Source organism: Zootoca vivipara, chromosome 16, assembly GCF_963506605.1.
Source record: "Zootoca vivipara chromosome 16, rZooViv1.1, whole genome shotgun sequence".
Taxonomy (NCBI): domain Eukaryota; kingdom Metazoa; phylum Chordata; class Lepidosauria; order Squamata; family Lacertidae; genus Zootoca; species Zootoca vivipara.
In genome coordinates this window covers 10,861,537-10,887,037 of record NC_083291.1, presented here as the reverse complement: position 1 = coordinate 10,887,037, position 25,501 = coordinate 10,861,537, and the positions used below count along the sequence as shown (strand labels likewise).

At 46.6% G+C, this 25,501-nt stretch overlaps 1 protein-coding gene across 18 annotated transcripts in view; it reads left to right on the top strand.

Annotated features, from left to right (window-relative positions):
• The first annotated feature begins 381 nt into the window (after nt 1–381).
• The window catches only part of MPDZ (multiple PDZ domain crumbs cell polarity complex component), a 122,747-nt gene continuing 97,627 nt past the window's right edge, over nt 382–25,501 (top strand). For 12 of the 18 annotated variants that reach the window (XM_060268893.1, XM_060268895.1, XM_060268900.1 and 9 more), the window contains exons 1-2: nt 18,361–20,631; nt 22,659–22,825. In XM_060268893.1, the coding sequence (XP_060124876.1) occupies nt 20,616–20,631; nt 22,659–22,825 (183 nt within the window). In that variant the 5' untranslated portion in view covers nt 18,361–20,615. Of the gene's footprint in view, nt 790–1,530; nt 4,211–4,922; nt 5,113–18,360; nt 20,632–22,658; nt 22,826–25,501 lie in introns of those variants that run through there. The other 6 variants (XM_060268903.1, XM_060268902.1, XM_060268901.1 and 3 more) reach the window with 4 other exon arrangements.

Here is a 25,501-nt window from a genome sequence, read left to right as displayed (position 1 = left end):
TCTGAAGAAGTGTGCATGCACACGAAAGCTCATGCCAAGGACAAACTTAGTTGGTCTCTAAGGTGCTACTGGAAGGATTTTAAAAAAAATTGTTTGGACTACGGCTATTTAACTGTAACTAGAAGAAAGTAGGGTAGCTGATGGGGATGGCAACATGAATAAAATATCGAGGGGGGTATCAGTTAATCAGCCCCCCCTCCCCGCATAATCAATCACATGGCAGGGCACACACCCCATTTGAATTACCGTGCCATCAATTGGGGAGGGGGCGAAGACCCCTCTCAGCCCCTAGGAGTTTCCTCCTGTGGCAGCAGCCGCAGGACCATCTGGCCTCCCGCCAGCTTCGCGGGACACCTGGCGGCCCCTCCTGTTGCTGCTGCTGCTGTTGTCATGACTCCTTCCCAGCAAGCAGCGCCCGCTCCGGCGGAGCCGAGATAGTTGCCGGGCCGGGAGCAGCTAGGAGAGCCGGGTCCGGAGAGCCCGGCCGGATTTACGGGCCGGACGCGCGTTATTCCGAGGGCCGCTCCTTGGCGGAAAAAGGAGCCGAGGGGGCCTCGCCCGGCAGAGAGAAAGCGGGTCTCTCTTGGCACTCGCCCTCCCCGGAGACGGACAAAAGACACCCCCCCCCTCGCGACGCCCTCAGCTGAACTTCGGGCGGGCGAGGGTCACCCGCGGCCCAGCCGGGCTCGGGGCGAGGCGGAGGGGCAGCTCGTCAGGCCGGAGCGGCGCAGGCTCCTCGCGGGACCCGCACTCGACTCGACCACCGGCGCGGCTGCTGCTGCTGCAACTGTGAGGCTCTGCGCAAACCCCTCCTTGGATCTCACTCTTTCCTGTCTTTTGGGAAGCTCCCCCCCCCCCCGGCAACGGAGCATCCCGGTTCGGTCTGCTGCATTGAGGGGGGCGCTGCTGGTGGTGGTGGTGGCGGGTGGCTTACCCTCTCGGTCAGCCTCCTTTTTCCAGGGGGGGAAGGAGGGAAGGGGGTGGCGCCGCTGCGTCCGCGGAGGGCTCGGCCAGGCCTGGCCTGCGTGGGGCGGGGGGGAGACCGGCTGGCGGAGCGAAGGCCGCCTGTTGCTTCTTGGGCAGGAGCAGCTCGGGCTGGCCCAGTTCCAGCAGCGGGATCTGCCGGGAGGGGGAGGGGGAGAGGGCGGGTCTCGGCCCGGGTCTTCCCTCGGCGGCTGGACGAGCAGGAGGGATGCGGCGGGCCGGTTCTGCTGCAGCGTCTGGCACGGGTAGGAGAAGGAGGAGGGATGGGGAGGCCCACAAAAGCGCGCCTTCCCCGGCCAGGCCAGGCCTGGGCTCCGTCTCCCTCCTCCCTTTCCTCTGGCAAGGAGTTTCCTGCGGTCACGCACTCTGCTCGCCTTCTCAGGCAGCTGTCGTTCCTACCCTTTGATCTCTCCCCCCTCCCTTGATCTCCCTAAAACACTTAGGGTTGGTCGTGCTGCGGGGTTAGATGCAACATCTTTGCTTTTTGGGGGGTGGGGTGGGGGACCGGGGAGCGAGCATCCTCTCCCCTCCCATTAGGCAAACCGCGGCGCTGCAAATGGAAAAGAGCTTGCATTGATGAGGTGGGTTGGGGGGGGGGGTAGATGTGCTCCGTTTGCATGCGCGGTGGAGCGGGCTGGGGGGCGAGGATGCCAAGGAGCATCATCATCCCCAGATGAGGGAGGTCTGGCTTGCTTCGCTTTTTCGCCCTCCTCCGTGGAAACAGCTGAAGAGGAAGAAAAGGAGGCGAGAACTACGCCTTAATCTGGGCTGGGCGTTGTTTAACAAGGTTTATGTTGTGTTAGAAGTAGGCGAAAAGATGAATATCGCCCGCTCTTTCGGTGCACGTTAATAGGTAGAGCTAGGTTTCTAACCTGTTGTAATAGCTGGGAGCCCAGGGATAAGGAGTTGATCATTGCTTCAGATACAATTAGCGTGCAATAGAAGAGTTTATTGGTAAGGATGAAAGTGAGCAAAACATTACAGACATCGTGCACGTGCTAATAAATCCACTTCGTTTTATCTCGTAGTGAAAATGCTAGATAATCAGCTGGTGATAATTGAGGGGGAATTAATAGCATCTCCTCTGCATTAAGGAATAACTGATGTGTCAAATTTTCCTGATCAAAACCAGTGTATGAGCATAGTCCTCACTGCTTGTAATATTTGTATCATGATGTGCCCATTCTGCTGGAAACATGATTCAGCGACGCTTTCCCAAAGCAAGAGGGGGCCAGTCTATGCAAAGCACTATTTCTGTATTTTCAAAATAAATGCATGTCTTTAGTAAGCCTCAAAGCTCCAATTCAGAGTTTAAGGGCACTTCAGTCCACTTAGTGCTCTGCTGCATTGCAACTATTGAGTTTTAGTGGTGCACTATCTATTTTAAATCATTAGCTTTTCTGAAAATCCCAACCACTGTAATCTCTGTGGTATTGTGCAGAGATTACCAGACTGCAGTGTCAGGCACTTCCTAGGATTACTTATATAAATTGACATATTTGACTATCTTTACAAGTGTGGATCTAGAATGATTTACATTATTGCATACAATGGGTGAATTCTGTCCCCAACTAATTGTGCAGATCTTTATGTGTTTCGTGCAATACAATGAGAGTGAAGCTTCAAATGGTAGGTGCTTTTTGTTTCTGATTGTGGCAGTTCTTAATTTAGTTTTTCCAAAGGCTTTTATTGACTAGTGAATAACCATAGTACAGTATAACCATAGTCCAGTACTGAGACTTCCTCTCCAGTGTTCTTACATATAGGAGGACAAGTGGCGTGGGTTCTGTGTAGCATGACCCTGTCTGCAAAGATGTCTTGCATTTTCTTGGTAATATAGCACCTATTTTCACATGACATTTTGGAGAACTGTGCTTGATTATTTATGGCAGTCTCCTCTCCAGTAAGCAGTTCAGTGCACTCATTGAAATGAATGTCAGCATATTAATGGATCTTAGTGTGGTTTTCTTTTCTTTGCAGATTGCAAAACTACACTCTACACTTGACAAGCAAGTCAGGCTTTTGTATTTGACTTGAACTCATTTTGTATCTGGCTGTTTATCTTGCTTTGCTACAGTGACATGTTTTGTCACATTGCACAGATGGTGGGCATTGCAACCCATTGCAATTGACTTGTTGGGCCAGCAAACAGGTTTGAGTAAGAAGCCCAGATTAAGGACAGATAATGGGTGGTCACATGTTACATTCAACACATGTACAATCTCTGTACCTGGATACACAAGCAGTTTAGGGGGTACATTTGTACAGTATTCACATGCCGTGTTCAGTGACTGTACAGTCAGGGGCGTCTTTAGCCTTCCACTTTGAGAAGCGAGTTCCGAGAAGGTCAAGCAGTTGTACACTTTGTTTTTTAAAAAAACATTTTTTTTAATTTTGTTGAAGAAATTTTAACATGATCAAACATTCAAATTACATTTTTCAATTTCTAATCCTTTCGGTGTTGGTGCTGCAATTCGAGACAAGCCCACCCAGGACTGCAAATACACACACGGCACAGCACACTTCTCTGAAATATTACACTTAAATGGTACTTTCAAGGCAGCATAGTCAAACTAATTACAGTCCATACATCTCTTTTCTGTGAATCTACAACAGCTCAAAGAAATAGTGGCTATGACTGAGCACAGAGAAGTGCGGGGGAGGGAATTGAGAAAACCCAGTAGCCGCTATTCTTGTCATAGCTGCCAAGTTTTCCCTTTTCTCGCGAGGAAGCCTATTCAGCATAAGGGAAAATCCCTTTAAAAAGGGATAACTTGGCAGCTATGATTCTTGTGCCTAAAAAGTGTGTGTCTGTGTGGTACCTACCCTCTTCAGAAACCACCTAAAAAATGCACAGGGCACACCTCTGCCCTTTTGCATTGGCTGACTGGTCTCCAGTCACCGCTCTTCCACTTTCTCTCTCTCTCTCTCTCCCCCCCCCCCCGCTTTACCTTCACATCCCTACTAATAGCAAAGGGTGGGCTATCACACCAGCAAGGGCAGGTAAGGGCAGGAGCTTCAGCAGATGTTACTGAGCATGCTCAGAACTCACGAGCATGCTCAGTAGAGTGCCTTGAATTCCATCCGGCTGGCAAGGGATTAGATTTTTTTGTGCTTGCAGGCTAGTGGGGGCTGGCTAGAGAGAAGCCAAAGCAGGAGCTCTGTGGAAGGGAATTGAACAGCTGATGCTCAGGCTCAAGGCACTGCTGAATCTAAAGTTAAGCAGGTAATGTGGTTTTCTAGGGCTGGCCTCTCTTGGCGGTGTGGGAAGGGAAGCGAAAGCAGTTAGGACTGGAGCTCTGTGGAAGGTAGATGAACACCAGAGTGGTCCTGCTGCCCAGGGAGAGTTGTAAGAAGCCCAGATTAAGGACAGATAATGGGTGTGTTCACATCAAATCCAAACTCCTCCTCCTCCTCTTCTTCAGGCATAGTTAATGCTATGCATGCATTCGTCCACTAAAACAGATCTCTATTCTGCCTGTTGATCAAATCTTGTAGTGAAGCGTCTCATAAAACCAAAACGTGAAAGAATCCGGGAAGATGAAAGCAGCAGCAGAGCATAATTAGCAGCACAATTAATACCCTGTTAAAAAAAAAAAAAGAATACCTGGCGCTTCAAAGAAAACACTGAGGTCAGCCAGGCAAACTGTTTGAGGGCAGGGGTGCCAACTTGAACAAAATATTATAATATTATTTTGGGAGGAGGGGGCGCAGGTAAGCCCCAGCTTGCATAACCGATCCCACACAGCATCTGAATACAAATGCCCATTAAGTTTTTTTGGGGGGTCTGGCACCCTCAATTTTTTAAAAAAATTTTTTTTGGGGGGGGGAGAGAAAAGGAAACCTGGCCCCTAGAAGTTTGGAGAGATGGTTCCATAGTTGAGGCACCGTGACCGAAAAGTGGTCCCGGCCAGCCTCTTTTTTTCCTGGGGGGATGAGGGAAGGGGGTGGCGCCGCTGCGTCCGCGGAGGGCGGTGGGTTGCTTCTTGGGCAGGAGCAGCTCGGGCTGGCCCAGTTCCAGCAGCGGGATCTGCCGGGAGGGGGCGAGTCTCGGTCCGGGTCTTCCCTCGACGGCTGGACGAGCAGAAGGGATGCGGCGGGCTGGTTCTGCTGCAGCGTCTGGCGCGGGTAGGAGGAGGAGGAGGGATGGGGAGGCACACAAAAGCGCGCCTTCCTCGGCCTGGCCTGGGCTCCATCTCCCTCCTCCCTTTCCTCTGGCAAGGACTTTCCTGCGGTCACGCTCCCTGTTCGCCTTCCCTTCCTTCAGCAACGCATTTGCTTTTTTGGGGTGGTGGGTGGGGAGTGGGGGTGGGCACCAGGGAGTAGTGAGCATCCTCTCTTCTCCTGCTAGGCAAACTCGGGGAGTTCAAATGGAAAGGGACTTGAATTGTTGATAGGAGAAGATGCCGGGGTGGGGGGTGGAGAGGAGATGTGCTCCGTTTGCATGCGCAGTGGAGCGGGCAGGGAGCGAGGATGTCAAGGAGCATCATCCTGAGCCGGAGAGAGCCTGGCTTGTCGGTTTCACATTTTTGCCCTCTGTGAAAGCAGCCGGAGAGAACTAGAGCGAGCCGAGAACTCCGCCTTTGCCCTTGTTGGGAGCGGAACAATGAGGGTTAGTTGTGCTTGGGCTACAAACTCAGGCTCATTTCCCTTGGCTAGGCGCTGCTTAACAAGGCTTATTCCCACCCCACCCCCCTTGTGTTTAAAATGACTGGTTGAAAAAAAGTAGAGAAATGCAAAATCCTCACACTTTTGGTGTGCTTGAATGGGTAGGGTTTTAGTCTGCTGGGAGCACACAGTTAAGGACTTCATCATTACTCCACATTGAATTAGCCTGGAGTAGAAGAGTATTGGCTTTGTGTATATGCAGGAGCAGAGTAGAAGTGTTATGCACACCCAGTCGCTTTTACATCTCATCCTGAAAAGGCCCGAAGGCCAGCTGCTGCTCAACATATCAATTGCACGGGAAGGGAATTGATATACAGTAATCCCGTGTGTTAAAGTACAACTAATGTGTAAAATGGTCCTGATCAAAGTCGGTGTATGAACATAGTCCTCACTGCCCTTAATATTTGTGTGGTGTGTGCCCATTTTGCTGGACACATGATACAGCAACGCTTGCCCAAAGCAAGAGGGGTTCATTAGAAGTAGTGTATGGAAAACACCATTTCAGTGTTTTTGAAATTAATGCAGTAAACACCAAAGCCCCAGTTCAGAGCTGAAGTGTGCTTCAGTTCACTTAACTCTCTATCACATTGTGACTGTTAAGTTAAAGTGATACACTATCTATTGTCATCATTAGCTCTTTCTTTCTTTCTTTCTTTCTTTCTTTCTTTCTTTCTTTCTTTCTTTCTTTCTTTCTTTCTTTCTTGCCAACTATCTCTGAGCTAACTCTCTGGAGATCATGTGGCTATCTTTAAAGTGTGGATCTAGAATAATTCACAGGAGTGCAAATAATGAGTGAATTCTTTCTTCAAGTAATTATGCAGTTCTGTAGGTGTTTTGTGCACTACAATTAGAACCAAACTTCAAATGGTAGATGCTTTTTGGTTTTGGTGGTTCTTAATTTAGTTTTTCCAAAGGCTTTTATGGACTAGTAAATAGCTATAGTACAGTATAAATACTGCATGGTGGTACAGAGACTTTTTCTCCAGCGTTTTTACATATAGGAGGACAAGAGGCTTGGTTCTGTATAGCATGACCCTGTCTGTAAAGATGTCTTGTATTTTCTTGATAATATAGCACCCATTTTAAAGAAAGGCTCGCATGACATTTTGGAGAACTGTGCTTGATTATTTATGGCAGTCTCCTCTCCAGTAAGCAGTTCAGTGCACTCACTGAAATGAATGTCAGCACATTAATGGATCTTAGTGTGGTCTTATTTTCTTCGCCAATGACAAAACTACACTCTAAACCTACGGAGGGAAGGTGGTAGGCAGCCTTTTCGATAAGCAAGTTAGGCAGTTGTAGTTGACTTGAACTCATTTTGTATCTGGCTGTTTATCCTGGGGGCTGACCTTTAAAGCCCTAAACGGCCTCGGTCCTATATACCTGAAGGAGCGTCTCCACCCCCATCGTTCAGCCCGGATGCTGAGATCCAGCGCCGAGGGCCTTCTGGCGGTTCCCTCACTGCGAGAAGCAAAGCTACAGGGAACCAGGCAGAGGGCCTTCTTGGTAGTGGCACCCGCCCTTTGGAACGCCCTTCTATCGGAGGTCAAGGAGATAAACAACTACCTGACATTTAGAAAACACCTAAAGGCAGCCCTGTTTAGGGAAGTTTTTAATCTGTGATATTTTAATGTTTTTTGATATTTGTTGGAAGCCGGCCAGAGTGGCGGGGGAAACCCAGCCAGATGGGCGGGGTATAAATAATAAAATAATAAAATAATAATCCTTCTTTGCTACAGTTGACATGTTTTGTCACGTTGCAGAGATGGGTGGGCATTGCAACCCATTTGCAATGACTTGTCGGGCCAGCAAACAGGTCTGAGAACTGAGTTGTAAGAAGCCCAGATTAAGGACCGATGATGGTATGTCTTGTACAGGGACAGGCTCCATGCAGTTAGAAGTTAAAGAAGCACATACATACAGATGGACCTGCCTTCAGTATTGTATTGAACAAAAATTCCTAGTAGCATGTTAGCTTTCTGCATGAGCTCCTGCATGAGCAAAGATCAGGATGATGTTATTTGTCCATAATACCAAGCCCCAATCCTAAACAGAATTAGGCATGATTTACGCTTGAGCTCTGCAGTGTCTTTGCAAGCCAAAGGGGCAGTTTCCTGTGGCAAAACGATTGTGTGAATTGGCTCCCCTTCTAAGTCAGGTGCTTTTGACCATGGTAGTAGATGGTGAGGGAAAGTTCTGGGTTTTAGCATAACTGGCATGCAAACTGCTTTGAAAGCCACTTTATGAAAATGGTTTGCTATAAAATTCCAGCAAACTTGGAATATGGCTGTGCTTTCATTTTAGCTATGATGCTGGAAAGTGTATGTTTGAGTTGGGTTTTGTTTGGAAGGAAGGAAGGCTGAAATTAAGGAGGCCTAGTTTTAGTGAAATGTTTAGGACTTATTCCTTGGTGCGTTTGATGAAATCATGAAGTGAAGAAACCATTTTGTGTCAAAACAGAAACTTACGCTTTGTTAGATCGCTGTTGTTACCTGTGCTCTTTATAATTAACAGAGAAATAGACATTTACATTTATCTTTGATTGCCACTGAATTTGATGAATGTGTGCCCTGAACCTTCTATTGACATGCTTTCCCATAAAGAATTGGAATACATTCTTCTTGTCTTGGGTTAAAATAGAAATCTGCATTAGGACAGCCAAGGTCAATATCAGCTTTAGGAAAGTAGAAAAGCGCCGCTGTGAACGCTGGTATAGATAGCTTTTATCTCTCATCTCATCCCTAAGGTTTTTTTTTTTTTTACATCCATAGGCATGAGAGCAATGAACTTTTTCTATGATGATTTAGTCTGAATGTTTAGTAGTTAGTATCTTCTAATGCCCAGACTATACTTTAATCTTTAGATTTAGGTTTGACCAGGCCCAGCTTGCAGTAATAAAATTCAAATACTTATGGGTTTCTAACAAGAGTATTCATGAGAATTCTAACATGGTATTCATGAAATCAATTGGATTATGTAAATCAGCTGCTTAAATATTTTTAATGTGAATTCTTTTGATGTTTCATTATTGCTTTCTGATCCTAGAGCTTCTAGCAACAGTGCACTGTGTGGTTATTAGTTTGTATAAGAAAAATAACTTCACTTATTTTGAATTTATTTATCTGAAATTTATATATGCAGCTTTCTTTTCTACCGTCAGAGATGAATGGAGATATTGACTGGTTAAATCATGATCAATATTTAAAGAAATGGTTTCTTCGAACAGTAACAAAGACAGTCTTACATATATTACAGAACCCCAAATTAACTGTTAGGAAACAAAGCTAGCACAATCAATTATTAATAGCTGCAATGAATTTCTGCAAATATGAGTTTATGTCAGTGCTATTAAGTGATTAGCTTTATTTGCCTAAGTGATCAGCTTTATTTGCCAGGTAATTAGAAGCAACAGGATACAGTACTTTAGTTACAAATTTTACTTCGGTGGCAGATTTTGTTTTATATTTAGCCAGATAAAGAAACAAACAAACAGAGCAATAAAAAAGCAAATGAAAAATGTTGGTTTTTTAAATGCAATTATGTTTCTAGATAGTGTGCAGGAGTATATTGGTGTGTATACCTAGACTGCACCAGGACTCGGGAGCAAGACTGCTCACTCCTGCCTTTGCTGTTTGATGACATGTTTTGCTTCATGGAATTTTTTGCCAGATATTGTCAAATGCGCTGAATCAGTAGGTTGGATTGGATGATATGTGTTCTTGAATCTTATTCAGATGCATGATCTGAAGTGAGAGTGCCATGCCCTCCTAAAACATTTCTGACATTATGGGTTAGACCATGGGTAGGCAAACTAAGGCCCGGGGGCCAGATGCGGCCCAATCGCCTTCTAAATCTGGCCCGCGGACGTTCCAGGAATCAGTGTGTTTTTACATGAGTAGAATGTGTCCTTTTATTTAAAATGCATCTTTGGGTTATTTGTGGGGCATAGGAATTTGATCATCTCCCTCCCCAAAATAATACAGTACGGGCATAGCTGTCAAGTTTTCCCTTTTCTTGCGAGGAAGCCTATTCAGCATAATGGAATTTCCCTTTAAAAAAGGGAGGACTTGACAGCTATGAGTCCGGCTCCCCACAAGATCTGAGGGACAGTGGACCCGGCCCCCCTCTGAAAAAGTTTGTTGACCCCTGGGATAGACACTTGTGGGCATCATTTTTAAACAGAGAATATGGGTGAAAAATCCAGTACAACAAGCCAGTTGTGCGGTTGATCTCACAGATACCGTAGCAGAAAAAGTGCACCAAACAAAATATGAGATGGAATATACAAAATATCAGAATATTAAATATCAGTGGCTATTTAATGAATAAACCCCAATGGATTTTTCTGTTACTAACCAAGGGAATCCATGTACGGTAGACACTTCTTTTGTTTTGCTTAGCTTTACCTACTGAATAATTTTACAAGGCTTTTACCCTTTTTCCTATGCCTTTTATATTTGATTGGGGAAATGACCAATTTTTGCCCTTCAGAAATTTCCTTCTGAATTTTCACATCTTAAATAGCATTTTACTGGTTTTGATAGGTTTATAGTAATTGTATGAACTCTTTTATGTCATAGTTTAATTGTGTATTTGTGGATATATGTTTAAGCAGATTCCCCAGATGCAGATCAGTTAAATGCATTGATAAATATATTCCTTATATAAATACTGCACTTGTCACATTCTGGTGTACTTTTTCAAAGTGCATATAAAAGTAGGAATAAAATGGCTGTATAATTTGAGTTTACAATAAATCATTTACAGTAATAAAAATATTTCCTATAACAATTAGAATGTTCTACAAGTATTGATAAAATAAGAAATAAAACAATAGGGATTATGTCTTTTACCTTTTATTAGTACTTTTGTCAGCTTTTATTAATTACCATTAACAGTTTTTTTTTAAAAAAAACTTTTACAGTTCATATCTTGCTTTAGCATCACAACCAATCAGTAAAACAAATCATACTCCCCACCCCACCCCACTTTTTAGGCAGTTGGGTTCCCAATAGAGTGACTTGATTGAGGCAATTCATTTATCCATTAACTGTGATAAACTTTGGCTTATCACTGCATTTGCTCTGCATTGCTTTAACCTCTCCCAGCTTTGATAAGATCATTGACCAAGTTGCGTTGCTTGTTGAGAAACAAGATAATGGGCTCAAAAATGCTAGTCATGAGCAAAATATTGTGTGCATGTGTGCAGAATCTTGTGTGTGTTTAAAGAACATGTCGTCACGAAAAATAGTGCCCCATGGTTGTGCGGGGAACAATAGTTACAGTATTGAACAGGTAAAGTAGCAACCATATTTCATGGTTATTATGCATCACAGTTTGAGAATAGGTCATATTCTTGCATGTGTTATAAACAAAACCTGCCCTTATTATTCCCTTATGGGGTACACAAGAGTCTTTTGTAGGTTCTCCATAACAGAGGCCAACCAGAGAATATCGAGAAGCAAAGCAGCTAGTAAGCCTGATCTTCATTAAAGCTGTTTAATAACCAACAGGGTACTCCCCTCACACGCAGGAGTTTGGAGGAGGACTGGTCCTAGAACAAAGGTGTGCCTGCCCTTATATAAAATAAAAAATTAAAAAAATCCTTCCAGTAGCACCTTAAGAGACCAACTAAGTTTGTTCTTGGTATGAGCTTTCGTGTGCATGCATCTTCGGTATCTGAAGAAGTGTGCATGCACACGAAAGCTCATACCAATTACAAACTTTGTTGGTCTCTAAGGTGCTACTGGAAGAATTTTTTTATTTTATTTTGTTTCGACCAAGAACAAACTTAGTTGGACGCTAAGGTGCTACTGGAAGAAATTTTTTTATTTTTATTTTTGTTTTGACTATGGTAGTCCAACATGGCTACCTACCTGTAAAGGTAAAGGGGCCCCTGACCACCAGGTCCAGACGTGTCCGACTCTGGGGTTGCGGCGCTCATCTCGCTCTATAGGCCGAGGGAGCCGGCGTTTGTCCGCAGACAGCTTCTGGATCATGTGGCCAGCATGACAAAGCTGCTTCTGGCAAACCAGAGCAGCACACGAAAACGCCATTTACCGTCCCACCGGAGCAGTCCCTATTTATCTACTTGCACTTTGATGTAGGTGGGCAGGAGCTGGGACCGAGCAACGGGAGCTCACCCCGTTGCAGGGATTTGAACCGCCGACCTTCTGATCAGCAAGCCCTAGACTCTGTGGTTTAACCCACAGCGCCACCTACCTGTAACTGCCCTTATATAGACATTTTGAAATTCCCTGCCCTGGAGCTCAAGACCACCCCTCCATACATCATACATACGTCACAGAAGGGGTGTTCTACAACAGAGATCTGAGTACCTTGTTTATCTCTTGTCTGCCAGGTTATATGATAATGCCTTATCTGATTGCCTTTCCTGGTAGTCCGCCATTCCTTTGAGGTGGTAATTACTTAATTTCCTGAGACAATGGGAAGGTTCCCTCACCCCCTCCCTGCTTGCAGAGAAACATTTGGTCAGTTTTAGGAGTCAAAGTGGTTTCAAGACTGTCCTCTTAGACATGTGACCTATACATTCATGTACGTGTTTGCTTGGTACACTTATGAACATTTATTATATATCTAAGACCTTAAAATTCTTATGACACATGTGCCTTAACTTTAGATGTAAAACAGTTGTTGTTTTATTAATTTAACCTGATGCAGCAAGGGGACCTACGGTATATGTCTAAACAAGTTTCCTCTTGAGTATCATCAGCTGAAGCCACAGATGGGAATGCTCCTCTGAGTGTGGGTGGAGCATAACTAAAGTATGCTGTCACAGTGGCCGGAGTGGACTACTTCAGAGTAACGACGCTACGCAGCTCTGCATTTTATTCTTTTATTGGTGCTGCGTATTTACAGTGCTGAAGTCATTGCTATTTACACGGAGTGATGTGATCAGTCGGTTTCAGAACCTCCTAATGGCTTTTGGCGCGTCTTTCTCCAACACAAAAGCTTTGGCAGACCCATCCTCTTTCCCCTCCTCTTTCTGCGTAGTTCTGGCGTTGGGGGGATGGGTCTCCCTCCCTTATTCGCCCCTTCCTGTCCCACCTGGGACCCTGGCTCCTCTACCTTGCCTGAGCCTCGGACACGACTTCCTGCTTCCCCACTGGAATCGGAACTCTCTCTGCTTTCCCCTGTGCTCGGTGATTGGCTTGAACTCAGGAGGGGAGGGACTTCGCGATATCCCCTGTCCCTCACATCCACCCCCCTCCCAAGCTCTCCTTCACCCCTCCCCAGTTCCCCCCCAGGTGTCGGTGACGACTGGAAGCCTAAGAACTCAGTGCTTTCCGAGCCCGTTGGTGTGAACACCTCCCCCCAGTCCTGCAAGCCCCCCCCCTTCCGCCTGGGAGGATGGGAATCCCAAAAAGTCCGTGGCGTCAGAGCTGGTGGGGGTAAAAATGTTCTGCCAATCTGCTCCTTCCTCTGACTGGGTGGATCTCGGTGACACCCATACCTCATCCTCTGGTTCCTCAAACTCCGCTTCCCAGCGCCATGGTGAACTGCTCTCCCGTGCTTCCTCTCCCTCCCCCTCCCTTTCCATGTGCCAGGGCTTGGGTCTATGGGGAAAGAGGGCGTGAAATTCTTCTACCGGGAATTCCTCCTGTATCTGAGTGGCTGGGACCCATTCATTCTGGGACGGTGGAGCATCCTCCCATGCCATGAGGTACTCCAGTCCCCCCACCCCCCACCTTGAATCCAGGATGGCCGTGGCCTCATTGAGTTGCTCCCTGCCTTCCCTCTCCCCCCCTCCCTCAGGGGTTTGTTCGCTGTCTCGGAGCCTGCTGCTTTCCCTGTACGGCGACAGCAGCGACCTATGAAACACAGGGTGCACCCTCATGTCCTCTGGCAGTGCCAGCCTGTATGCCACCGGGTTGACCTGTTGCGTGACCGTGAAGGGGCCCAACCTTCTGGGCGCCAGCTTTTTGCATCGCCCTCTGATGGGAAGGCCCTCCGAGGACAACCAAACTTTGTCCCCCACCCTAATGACCTCCCCCGGTCGCCTGTGGCGATCTGCCCCCTTCTTGTACGCTTCCTTGGCTCTCTCCAAGTGTTCTCTGAGCTGCTGGTGCACCGTCTCCAGTTCCTCTGCCCAATCCTCAGCCTGTGGGCCCTCCTCCTCCTCCTCCCCCTCCCTCTCTGGGAAAGATCTGAGGTCACGCCCGTAATTGGCCTTAAAGGGCGACACCCCTGTGGAGACGTGCACCGCATTGTTGTAGGCAAATTCTGCCAGTGGCAGGCGATCCACCCAGTCCGTTTGCCGCTGGCTGACGTAGCATCTCAGGTACTGCTGCAGAATGGCGTTGACCCTCTCCGCCTGTCCATTGGTCTGCGGGTGTCTAGCCGTCGACAAGCTGACCTCCACCTGCAGGAGGTTCATGAGCCCCCGCCAGAACCTGGAAACAAATTGGCGGCCACGATCCGAAATAACCCTTAAAGGTAATCCATGCAGTCTGAATACGTGATCCACAAACAGTTTGGCTGTCTCTTCTGCAGAGACCGCCCTGGCACACGGTATAAAGTGGCACATTTTGGACATGAGGTCCACCACCACCAACACTGCGGTCTTGCCCCTGGACGACGGCAGGTCTGTGATGAAGTCCATGGACACTACTTCCCATGGCCTGTGCGGTGTGGCTAAGGGCTCCAGCAAACCTGCTGGTGGCGCTCTGACCACCTTTGCCCGCTGGCAGGTGTCACAGCCCCTTACATAATCCCTCACATCCTCCCGCACCCCTGGCCACCAGAAGTGTCTCATGACTAGGTGAGCGGTTTTGTCCCTCCCAAAATGACCCGCCGTTGGGTTGTCGTGCATCTGCTTGAGGACCGTACGTCTAAGCTGGGTGGTGGGCAGGTACAGTGCACCCTTGTAGAAAAGCAGCCCCCTGCGTTCTGCAAAGTCTTTTGCCTGCTCCCCCCCCCTTCTCAGTTCTCTGAAGATGCGGTTGGCAAATTCATCCGCTGCCGTCAGTGCTGTGAGTTCCGCCTCGCTCACCACTGCTGCTCCGCAGGACCATGCTGACGGGGGGAAAATGTGCCTGGGTGCCGGTGGCGCCTCCTCCTCCATGTACTCTGGCTTGCGGGAGAGGGCATCCGCCCTGACATTCTGCTCTCCCGGGATGTAGTGTATGGAGAAGTTGAAGTTCGAGAAGAACTCTGCCCACCGTATCTGCCGCTGGTTGAGCACCCTGGCAGTTCTCCAGAACTCCAGGTTCTTGTGGTCTGTGCACACCTGGATGGGGTGCTTGGCGCCCACCAGGAAGTGTCTCCAGTGCTGGAACGCAGCGTGGATCGCAAGAAGTTCCCGATCAAACACCGTGTAGTTTCGCTCTGGCTGGGTCAACTTCCTGGAGAAGAAGGCACAGGGTCTCCACTCTCTGTTGGCATCCAGTTGCAACAAAATGGCGCCCACAGCTTTATCAGAAGCATCTGTCTCCACGCGTAGGGGCGCGTCCTGAACCACGTGGAACAGGTTCTGGTCTGAGGCGAACACCCTCTTGAGGCTTTCAAACGCTGCTTGCGCCTCTGGTGTCCACCTGAACTTCTGCTTGCCTCTCAGGCAGTCAGTGATGGGAGCCGTAACGCGAGAGAAGTTCTTGATGAACTTCCTGTAGAAGTTGGCGAAGCCTAGTAGGCGTTGGGCATCTTTGCGCGTCCTGGGGCTGTGCCAGTCCAGGATGGCCTGCACCTTGTCCTTGTCCATCGCCAGCCCCTTGTCTGACAGCTTGTAGCCCAGGAAGTCCACCTCCTTGGTGTGAAACTTGCACTTCTCCAGCTTCACATACAGGTGGTTCTCCTTCAGGCGCTGCAACACCTCCCTGACATCTTTCACATGCTGCACTGGGTCATCGGAATAGATAAGGATGTCATCCAGGAAGACCAAGCATTTCCTGAAGAGGAGGGACCCCAGGACGTGGTGCATGAAGGCCTGGAAGCATGCTGAGCCCCCTTGCAACCCGAAGGGCATCACCAGATATTCAAAAGAGCCCAGAGGCGTGAACATCGTGGTTTTCCATTCATCGCCTTCCCGGATCCTGATCAAGTTGTACGCCCCCCTCAGGTCTAGCTTGGTGAAAATCTTGCCCCTGCGTGCCGCTGTCAGGAGATCATCCACTCTGGGCATGGGGAAAGCCACTGGCTCTGTCACTGAATTCAGCCGTCTAAAATCCACCACAAGACGGCGCTGTTGCGTGTCTTTCTTGTCCACCCAGAAGACCGGGCTGCCCCCTGCTGCCTTGCTTTCTCTGATGAACCCCCGCTTGAGGTTCTTGTCGATGAAAGCGCGCAGATCCTCCAGTTCCTGGTCTGACATGGCGTACAGCTTGGCTGGGGGTATAGTTGCCCCTGGCACCAGGTTGATCTGGCAGTCAAAAGGCCTGTGTGGGGGTAGGTGGTCGGACTCCGCTTCGCTGAAGACCTCCTGCAGGTCCCAGTACGGCTTGGGTATCGCCTCACCCCCTTTGACGTGCATGGTGGCCACCGTGGCTATGGGAGGCCCCTCCCCTGGTTGGTGCTGCATGCAATGTTCCAGGCAAAAGTCCGATCCAAAAGTGATGCATCTCTGGTGCCAACTGATGGAGGGGTCGTGGCGCGCCAGCCAGCTCATGCCCAAGACGATGGGGGGGTCTGAGATGGTTGTGACGTTGAATGCCAGTGTCTCTGAGTGCCTTCCCAGCGTCATTCTCATGGGGGGGGGGTTTGATGAGTGATGGCCCCTCCCAGCAGCTCTCTGCCGTCAATGGTTGCCACGTGCAGGGGAAAATCCAGCTGCAGAAGCTGGATCTGGTGCTCTTCTGCAAAGTTTCTCGAGAAGAAGTTGGCTGAGGCACCACTGTCAATTAGGGCGAGGACCGTCAGGGGATAGCCATTTGGGAGCGTGAGCGTCACTTCTAGAACCACTCCTGCTCTGGGAGGGGTGGGCTGGCTCTGCTCCTCTCTGTGCGGGTGGGTGGGCTGGGGCTGTTGTCTGCTGACTGTGCCTGGCTGCTGCCCCTTGTCTCCTGCAGCCAGGCTTTCCCGTTTCCCTGCTGTGGTGCTGCGTCAGTGGGGGAGGGCACAACCGTTCCCGCCTTTCCTTGCCACTCCCTGCGATGTGGGCAGTCTCTGACGAGATGCTGGGGGGAGTTGCAGAGAAAGCAATTCCCACCCCTTCCCTCCTTGCGTCTTGGCGCCGCTGGGGTTTGAAAAGCCCCCCCGCGCGCGCTATCAATCTGCATGGGTTCCTGGTCCTGACTGGCCCCAGGCGTGGCTTGAAAGGGTTGTTGGGGGAGTGGCTTCTCCTGCGACCGTGGGAACCAAGCCCGCTTTGCGCGCGTTGCTTGCTTGTCGCTCCACCGGGATTCCTGTCTCACCCCCACCGCCAGAGCCGCTTTGCTCAGCTGATCCATATTACTGGGCTTTGGACCTCTCGAGAGCTCATCCTTCACCTCCTCATGCAACCCCAAGTAGAACGCCGCTTGCATTGGGGGTGACTCTAGTTCCCACCCCAATCTGTGCACCAGCATGGTGAATTTCGCCCAATACGCGCGAACTGTCATATTTCCTTGGCGTAAATTATGAAGTTCCTCCTTAGTCTGGTCCATATGACTATCGGACGAATACATCGTTTTCAAACCTTCTAGAAATAGTTTGACATTCTTCATGCAAGGATTCTTTGTTGCGATTAACGGTCTTAGCCACTCCCTGGCTGCCCCGGTAAGGTGCTCCACAATAAACGCTACCCTGTGCTCATCATCAGGGAACTCAGCGTGGTGCAGCTCAAGAGCATACACAATCTCAGTCTCAAAGCCCTGATATTCCCTCGGGTCTCCATTGAACTTGCTTACTAGCGTCCCGGCTCTCCTTCCTGGCAGCACTTGGACTTGGGGTGCCCCTCCCGCCTTGTTTTTCTCTGCATCCAGCTTGTTTTGGAGGTCTACCGCCACCGCCCTTAATTCCTGCTCTCTTTCCTGTAGCGCTCTCACCTGTTCCGCAAGTTGTAGCCGGTCATCCTGGACCTTCTTAGTCTCTTCTTTAGCTGCCTTCAATTCCCCCTGCGCCTGCAGCGACAGCTGCTGCAGTTCTTGCTGGGCTTGCTCCGCGATCTGCCGCCATCTCTCCGCCTCTGACACGCTCATCCCGGCAACTCCAAAGTAGCCCAAAAAGGATTAGGAGGTTGCTGTCACAGTGGCCGGAGTGGACTACTTCAGAGTAACGACGCTACACAGCTCTGCATTTTATTCTTTTATTGGTGCTGCGTATTTACAGTGCTGAAGTCATTGCTATTTACACGGAGTGATGTGATCAGTCGGTTTCAGAACCTCCTAATGGCTTTTGGCGCGTCTTTCTCCAACACAAAAGCTTTGGCAGACCCATCCTCTTTCCCCTCCTCTTTCTGCGTAGTTCTGGCGTTGGGGGGATGGGTCTCCCTCCCTTATTCGCCCCTTCCTGTCCCACCTGGGACCCTGGCTCCTCTACCTTGCCTGAGCCTCGGACACGACTTCCTGCTTCCCCACTGGAATCGGAACTCTCTCTGCTTTCCCCTGTGCTCGGTGATTGGCTTGAACTCAGGAGGGGAGGGACTTCGCGATATCCCCTGTCCCTCACATATGCTTTAAATAGTATGCACATCTTAATGTGTCTCCACATCCTGATGCAAATACTCATACAGAGAAAGGTTTCTAAAATGTGATTCAAACTGCGTGGGAGTGAGAATGAAAAAAGGAGGCTGCAGAAAACTTCTGAGATTTCAGTTGTGTTTAGAGTAGGGTTGTCATATCTTTTAAGAGCCAAAAAGAGGACAGCCCGAGCTAGGGAAATAGGCACACAGAGTGTTACTTGCAGTGGATTTAATTTATTTACAGTGGGTTGGGTCCAGAAACGAGTGAGCGGAGGTCTGTTCACAGAACGTTCCCCTGAATGGAAGGAAGAGGTGATTTTGGCCAATTTGCTCCCTCCCTGTGCAGTTTTGCTCATTCTCTGAAGTTCTGTTCTGGAGCACCTGTGTGCCTTCTAGAACAGTTCTACCTTTGAACTTTAGAAGATGTGCACAGTCATTTGTCTGGCTCCAGCTATTTAGCTCACCATCACTTATTTCTGTAGCTGAAGGGCTAGGCTTCCTCTAAAACAAAACAACCAAAGGCAGCAGAAACTTGCTGGATGACCAGATGCCAAGTTTTGTGCTTGCACGGTGTGATCACAGATGCTTAATATACACACACTTCCCTAGTATTGTGTAACTCTAGAAGAATCCTAGGGACACCTCACTTAATATCTAATTTCATCCTCTCATTTGATAACGGAGGCTCAGGTAAGGAAGTATGACTGTATGTGTAAGGCAATTTGCATCTCAGTGTGAATGCCTGAATACCGGTAGTTCATTCCTTTTTGTGTGGGCGATCAGCTTATAAATCTGTTCCTTTTGCCATTCGCTGGCCTCTGTAAAATTGATAACGTGGCACTCACACACAAAAGGCTTCCTCTCTTCCATCCCAATGGGATGTTGCTTCCCTGTGAAGTCCAGCCTACCTAATGAACATGTGGGACCTGGTTATCAGTGTTAATTCCAGCAAGGCTTGAGAAAGCCATCGCTGCAGTAAGGGCTGTAAGGCAAAGCCTGTTACTGCACCTTCTATCTTTGGCATCACATGTTTGTTAATCTGACGCTGTAAGCCTTATAGTTCCACCGAGGTATTTATCGAAAATGGATTTGTGAAATATTAAGAGGATCTGTTTAATGAAGCGTGGTGAAGCTTCTGGTTGGAAATTATACGGTCAAGCACAAAAAGATTTTTCACATCTATTGGGAGGGAATTGCAGGATACGTGCCTTTTTAACAAAATGTTGAAGGTTCAGTCAAATAACATGGGATGGTGTGTCGTAGGTAACAGAGTTGCAAAATCCAGGGACTTGCCCTGCCTTAATTAGTAATGATGTTTTCTTTATATTATGTGTGTCTGGTTGTCTTTCTGGTTGTCTATGCAGCTGTGTATAATTTCCCTTGAATTATTTCTTTTGGTGAAAAACGAGCAAAGCAAAAAGTTGCCCAGTGGTTATGGGGAGCATAGAAAAGCAGCCATATAGGTGAAACTCGGAAAATTAGAATATCGTCAAAAAGTGCATTTATTTCAGTATTGCAACTTATTATTATTTATTTTTCTTTTAATTTTTTACAAATGCTTTCTTTTGGAAATTCCACAGTAATAAAACAAATAGTTACAATAATGCAAAAATAAACATTGCTATTACATTTCATTAATTCCATTCCGTTTATAATTGACCCGCCAAGGACAAATAATTACAATTACAACAAATAAAGGCTTGACATATCTTGCTTTGCATGTCATGCATCTATCTCATATATTGGTTTCACCTTTTAAGTTGCATTACTGAAATAAATGCACTTTTCGACAATATTCTAATTTTCCGAGTTTCACCTGTATTGCTTCTGCCTTCTACAACTTCGTATTTCTCCAGCACCCCGCTTTCTCTGCCCCTCTTTTCCTCCATATCTTCGCGGGAGTTTGCATAGTGGGTTTTAGAACCTGCATTTTGAATACTACAGCATAATGTTTGTTATCATTTAAATAAAAAGAAGCAATTGTTGTATGCCTGTGCTAGTAAATTGCTTAGGACAGGGTGCCAGTTCAATCTCTTACAACACTACATCACTGTGGCATTGCAGTGACACAACAACTGTGCAAACATTTGAGATGAGGTAGCTAATTAGCTTGTTGTTCACTTTTGGGACTGCAACTAATACAGTTCTATAGAAATAAGAAGCGATTGATTGAGGTTCTGTTAGATCAGTCAGTCGGGGCGGGGATATGGTTCTGACATAGTAGTTTTAAATTCCTGTTTTTACAGCTTAGTGTTTAAAATCTTTCTCCCTCCCACAGTTCTCTTGTAGGAAGACCTTGAGCTGCTGACTGCTGTTTGGTGAAATAGAAATTAAGCAAGTGGAGGCCATGTTTGAAACAATAGGTAAGACACGATACCAAAACACATTTAGATACTTAACAAACCCTTTTCATTCTCTTTTTTAAGAGGTATGGTGAACTGTGTTTCCTCGTGTTTATCTAAATTCAGGAGAAATACATGCAACGTTCACCGATACACAGTTCACTGAGATGAAGTCCTGGTGGAGATTAATGTCTAAGACTGCTGCCAAGAAATGCTTATAGATCTATATGAAGATGTATTATGCCAAGTGAGGTCATTGGTCCATCTTGCACAGTACAGTACTCTTGACTAGGAGCAGCTCTCTAAGTTCTTAGGCAGAGCTATTGACCAGCCCTGTTAGCAGTGTTAGAAACAAATTGCTCCTTAAACCAAGGTTATATTCACCAAAATGGAATGTCTAGTTGCCATTTTGGGGCAAGACAGCTCCAGTGTCTCATTTTTCAAATGATATACTGACTGCGATTGATTCTCCGTTAAACATCTGGCTACCTTGAACTAGGTTAAGAACTTTGACAGCCTAAAGCAGGCATCCCCAAACTGCGGCCCTCCAGATGTTTTGGCCTACAACTCCCATGATCCTTAGCTAACAGGACCAGTGGTCGGGGAAGATGGGAATTGTAGTCCAAAACATCTGGAGGGCCGAAGTTTGGGGATGCCTGGCCTAAAGCATGGCAGTGGGGTGGGTTAAGTGAAGACAAGCTACAATTTGGTCCCTGAAATTCATTCCTATTGTGCAGATAAAATATACTGTAACTGATAGAATTCTACAGGATATGGTATTAATCGGTGTATGATAACAATCCAGTTCCAAGGATCCCCAGGGATCCACCTCTGGATGGTGTAAATGCCAGGCAACATTCTGGTGCCCTGGCATCTTCACTGGGTCGCAAGTGGCAAAATGCACCTGGCACTTGTCTTATTTCAAACACTGCCTGTTAGCTGATAATTTTTAGCTAGAGATTGAATCAGGAGCCATCTGCATGTAAAGCATATTCTTGGCCTCTGAGCTATAGCCTCTTGCAGATGGGTGTTGGTGTCCAAGGAAGAGGTGAAGTTGATCTTATTAGTTAAGACAACACCTGAAGCAGATAGTAGAACAATGAAGCAAGGTGAGCAGGCCCTGGATGTGGAAGACAGCTGTGGTTCAATCTGGGACAGAAGGCCAAGGGGCAAGACAAAATAAACAGGGGCCTTCAAAGGCATTTCGTATGGAACAAAGCTATGTCTCAAGTAGTATGGTTGGAAGGACATTCACATGTATGGATAGAGGAGAACGATAGGACCATGTTATTGGTGCATCCATCAATCAGTGATTGGGCCATAAGATTACTATTGTAGACCATGCCTGGAAAGGAGGACTATACATTCCTGAGCTTCAAAACTATGGGGCATCCATCATTCTGTGTTAGCTCCCTGATAAAAATCCATTCAGGAAATCAGAATCCATTTGGGCTATAGGTTAACTGTAGAAAGCTGAAATGCAGTCACTTAAAAGTATAATTAAATGCATATTCTGCTGGCTTTGTGCTGTGAAAGGGCAGTTGGATGCAATTTCCACTAAACCGGATGTTTAGAAAAAGTGTATTTCCATCTTGTTTTAAGACAGGGGTCCCCAAACTTACCTTGCTGAGGGCCGATGCTGCCAGCGCCGATCGCACTGCGGGCCGGAGCACACGGGAGTGCGCGCCTATACGTGTGCGCACATGCAATTTTCGGCGTACTTCCGGGTTGCCAGAACACTGGAAATTGTTTGTGCTCATGCGCATAGGCCTCCTCCAACCCGGAAGTGTGTTGGAACTGACACTTGTGCATGCACACAAGCTATTTCTGACGCTCCCGGCGACCTAGACGTGGGCAGCCGCGCCGGTAAGAGCGTGTGGCGGGGGTTGTCGGGGGCCGCATAAATGAGCCTCGCGGGCCGCATCCGGCCCCCGGGCCTTAGTTTGGGGAACCCTGTTTTAAGAGCTGATGAAGTAGTATGTAAGCTTCTATGCCTAACTGTATATACGCACATTAAGGGTACCAAGTAATAGGGAATATTCTTTCAGATACTCACCGGGCCCTCCAGGCAGTGGAACGGCTGCAAGCAAAATTACGGGAACGAGGTGATACAGCAAATGAAGAGAAATTGAGTTTACTGAAATCAGTGCTGCAAAGTCCTTTGTTCAATCAAATCCTAAACCTTCAGGCTTCTCTTCCACAATCAAGAGATCAGGTAGGATGGTAACATCTCCGGGGGAAAGAGGAAATGCCAATAAGACTTTGTGAAATCCGTTTATCTGATAACTCTCTGAACAGCTTGCAAAATAGACACCGAACAGTAAAAATGTCCAAAGATTTCCCTGTAACATAGCAAGTTTGGCATTCTTAAAGTTCATTTATTATGCAGTAATAACCTGTAAACTTTAGGAATACTATTACTCCTGAAATTAGGATAACTGGTATCACACACTATTTCCCCCAAGGTGTTTTGTGAAGAACAGTGCCATTTAACCTCTTTCAGACTAGCTTGAGAGTAGTGGGCATTCATTCTTTGACCTTATTTTTAGTTGTTGGAAATAAAAGAGAAGTTTTACATTTGCGCTGACATTGTGAGACGAATATATATATTTATTTCACCAAATTTGGATACCGCAAAGCCCTCAAAGTGGTTTGCATAAAAGATAATAAAATTATTGCTAAAAATGTTACAACCGTTTGCAAACTTGTGCAACACAGAAGAATGCTGATGTTAAGCCCTGCCTTGAGTTACGTGACGCATGCCTGTGGAAGCATACCATTCAATGAAGGCCCGACTCCAGCCATTATCAGGAATGTGATAAGAATGGAATGGAATGGAATGTAGTTGTCATAAGGAATATGAATCGCTAACAGCGTAGAACTATACATGCCCACTCAGAAGTAAATTCCATTGAGTTCAGTGGGCCTGATCCTCAATTAGGTGAGTGTAGACTTGTAGTCTAACATGCCTGATTTTCACTCAAATGAGTGGGACACAAATGTGTGAGGGTGCTGGTCATAGTTTAAATATAGAGGCCATTGTCAAACATCTGTTTTATTTAGTTAAATCTGGTGCATTGAAGCAAGTATAACAACAACATCAACAACAACAACAACAATGACAATGTTATTCTGTGTAACCTGCTCATCTGACTGGATTATGACAAATTTAGTATAACATTAGTATTACTACTATATACAGTGGTACCTCTACTTACGAATTTAATGCGTTCCGAATGCACATTCGTAAGTCGAAAAAAATTATAAGTCGAATCCCATAGAAATGCATTGGGAGAAAAAATTCGTAAGTAGAAGCAACCCTATCTAAAAATTTGTAAGTAGAAAAAATCCTATCTAAACCGCATCCAAGATGGCGGACGGAGCTCCATTCGTAAGTAGAGTTATTCGTAAGTAGAGGTACCACTGTATCTCAGCCATTAGCCACGTTTTGAAGAAATGAAAACTTTAAAATCTTTTACTTCTATTTTTTCTTTTGCTAGAAGCAACAACATCTTTGCTCATCCACGTATATGACTTATTATATTCTGAGCCCCTGTTATCATTATTACAGTGCCTTTACTCTTCTGCGCTATGTATTTATTTATTTTTTAAACGTGCATTTTGGGGCATAGTTGGGAAAGAATTCCTTTGATGAGATACAGTACGGAGCTTCCTTGTCTGTGAGCTAAAGGGCTGGAAGAACCAAAGCTTAAGGAGTTTTTATTTATTTGTTTAGAACATTTCACTTAAGCATGGATGCTTTATAACTGGCGCTCAGATGCCTGTCGATAGGTTGCCTTGTAAGCCTTTTCATTAAAATAAACAAGATTTGTTGCTTATGTTGAGGATTTTAAAATGCAAAGTAAGCAAGATAAGTAGGAAGAAAATCCCAACAGCTAGGGACTAAACCAAACTGAATCAATTCTCTCTTTCAGAGAGAGAGAAACTGGTACTTTGCCTTCAGCACTCATTTGCATGTCAGCACACTAAAAGCAAGCGCATATTTTCCCTCTGAGCATTCCCACTCTGTCCGTTTTCTAAGTCTGATGCCGTAGCAAAAGCCCGGTGTTTGAAGATAAGGAAGCAATGACAAAACTAAAAGAAATAAAAATAAATTCTGCTCTTGTGATATAACGAACTTCTTAAGTCTTCATTTGGCTTTTGTTTATAATTTGGAATATTTAAATATTTAAATAAATAAAAAATCCACCACCACCACTCAGTGCTGGCAATCCAGCCTTCGCTCCAACAGTGCTTGCTTCCCCTCCTCCACTGGAAAAGCTCAAAGCTGTGCTAATGAGAAAAATCCCTTTCCTTGGCTGGGCGACATTCTTCAAATTTTTTTCATACAAGTTTGAAGATAGATTTTGCAGGGTGGAAAATTACTGACTGCAGTGTAAGGGGTCTAGCCTGTCTTCACGTGCACCCTTTCAAAGTCCTGTTTCTACTTCCTTACTGGTTTCTTTCTTTCTTTCTTTCTTTCTTTCTTTCTTTCTTTCTTTCTTTCTTTCTTTCTTTCTTTCTTTCTGTAGTGCCTTCAACCGGAGTTGCATTGAGATGTAACTATGCTTGCTTTCCTTTGATTTGTAGCCTGTGCACAGCCCCAGCTGGAAAAAAAGTGCTGGAGCTTATCTTGTACTGTATTCCACTGGGGAAAAATGTGTGAAGAAAAACAGCAGAACCGGCCAACTGGTTCTGTTGCAGGCAGTTCTGACGTTACTCTGAAGCTGTGGTATTACGCACACTTACTTACATGGGTCTAAGTCCCATTGAATGCAGGACTGATTTCTGAGTAGATTGACACCATAGCTCCACCTTACTAGCAAAACTTGTGCTCCTGTAGGTTGCAGATGAAATGTTTTACCAAAGTGTGCATTTTGTTGTTGAGTCG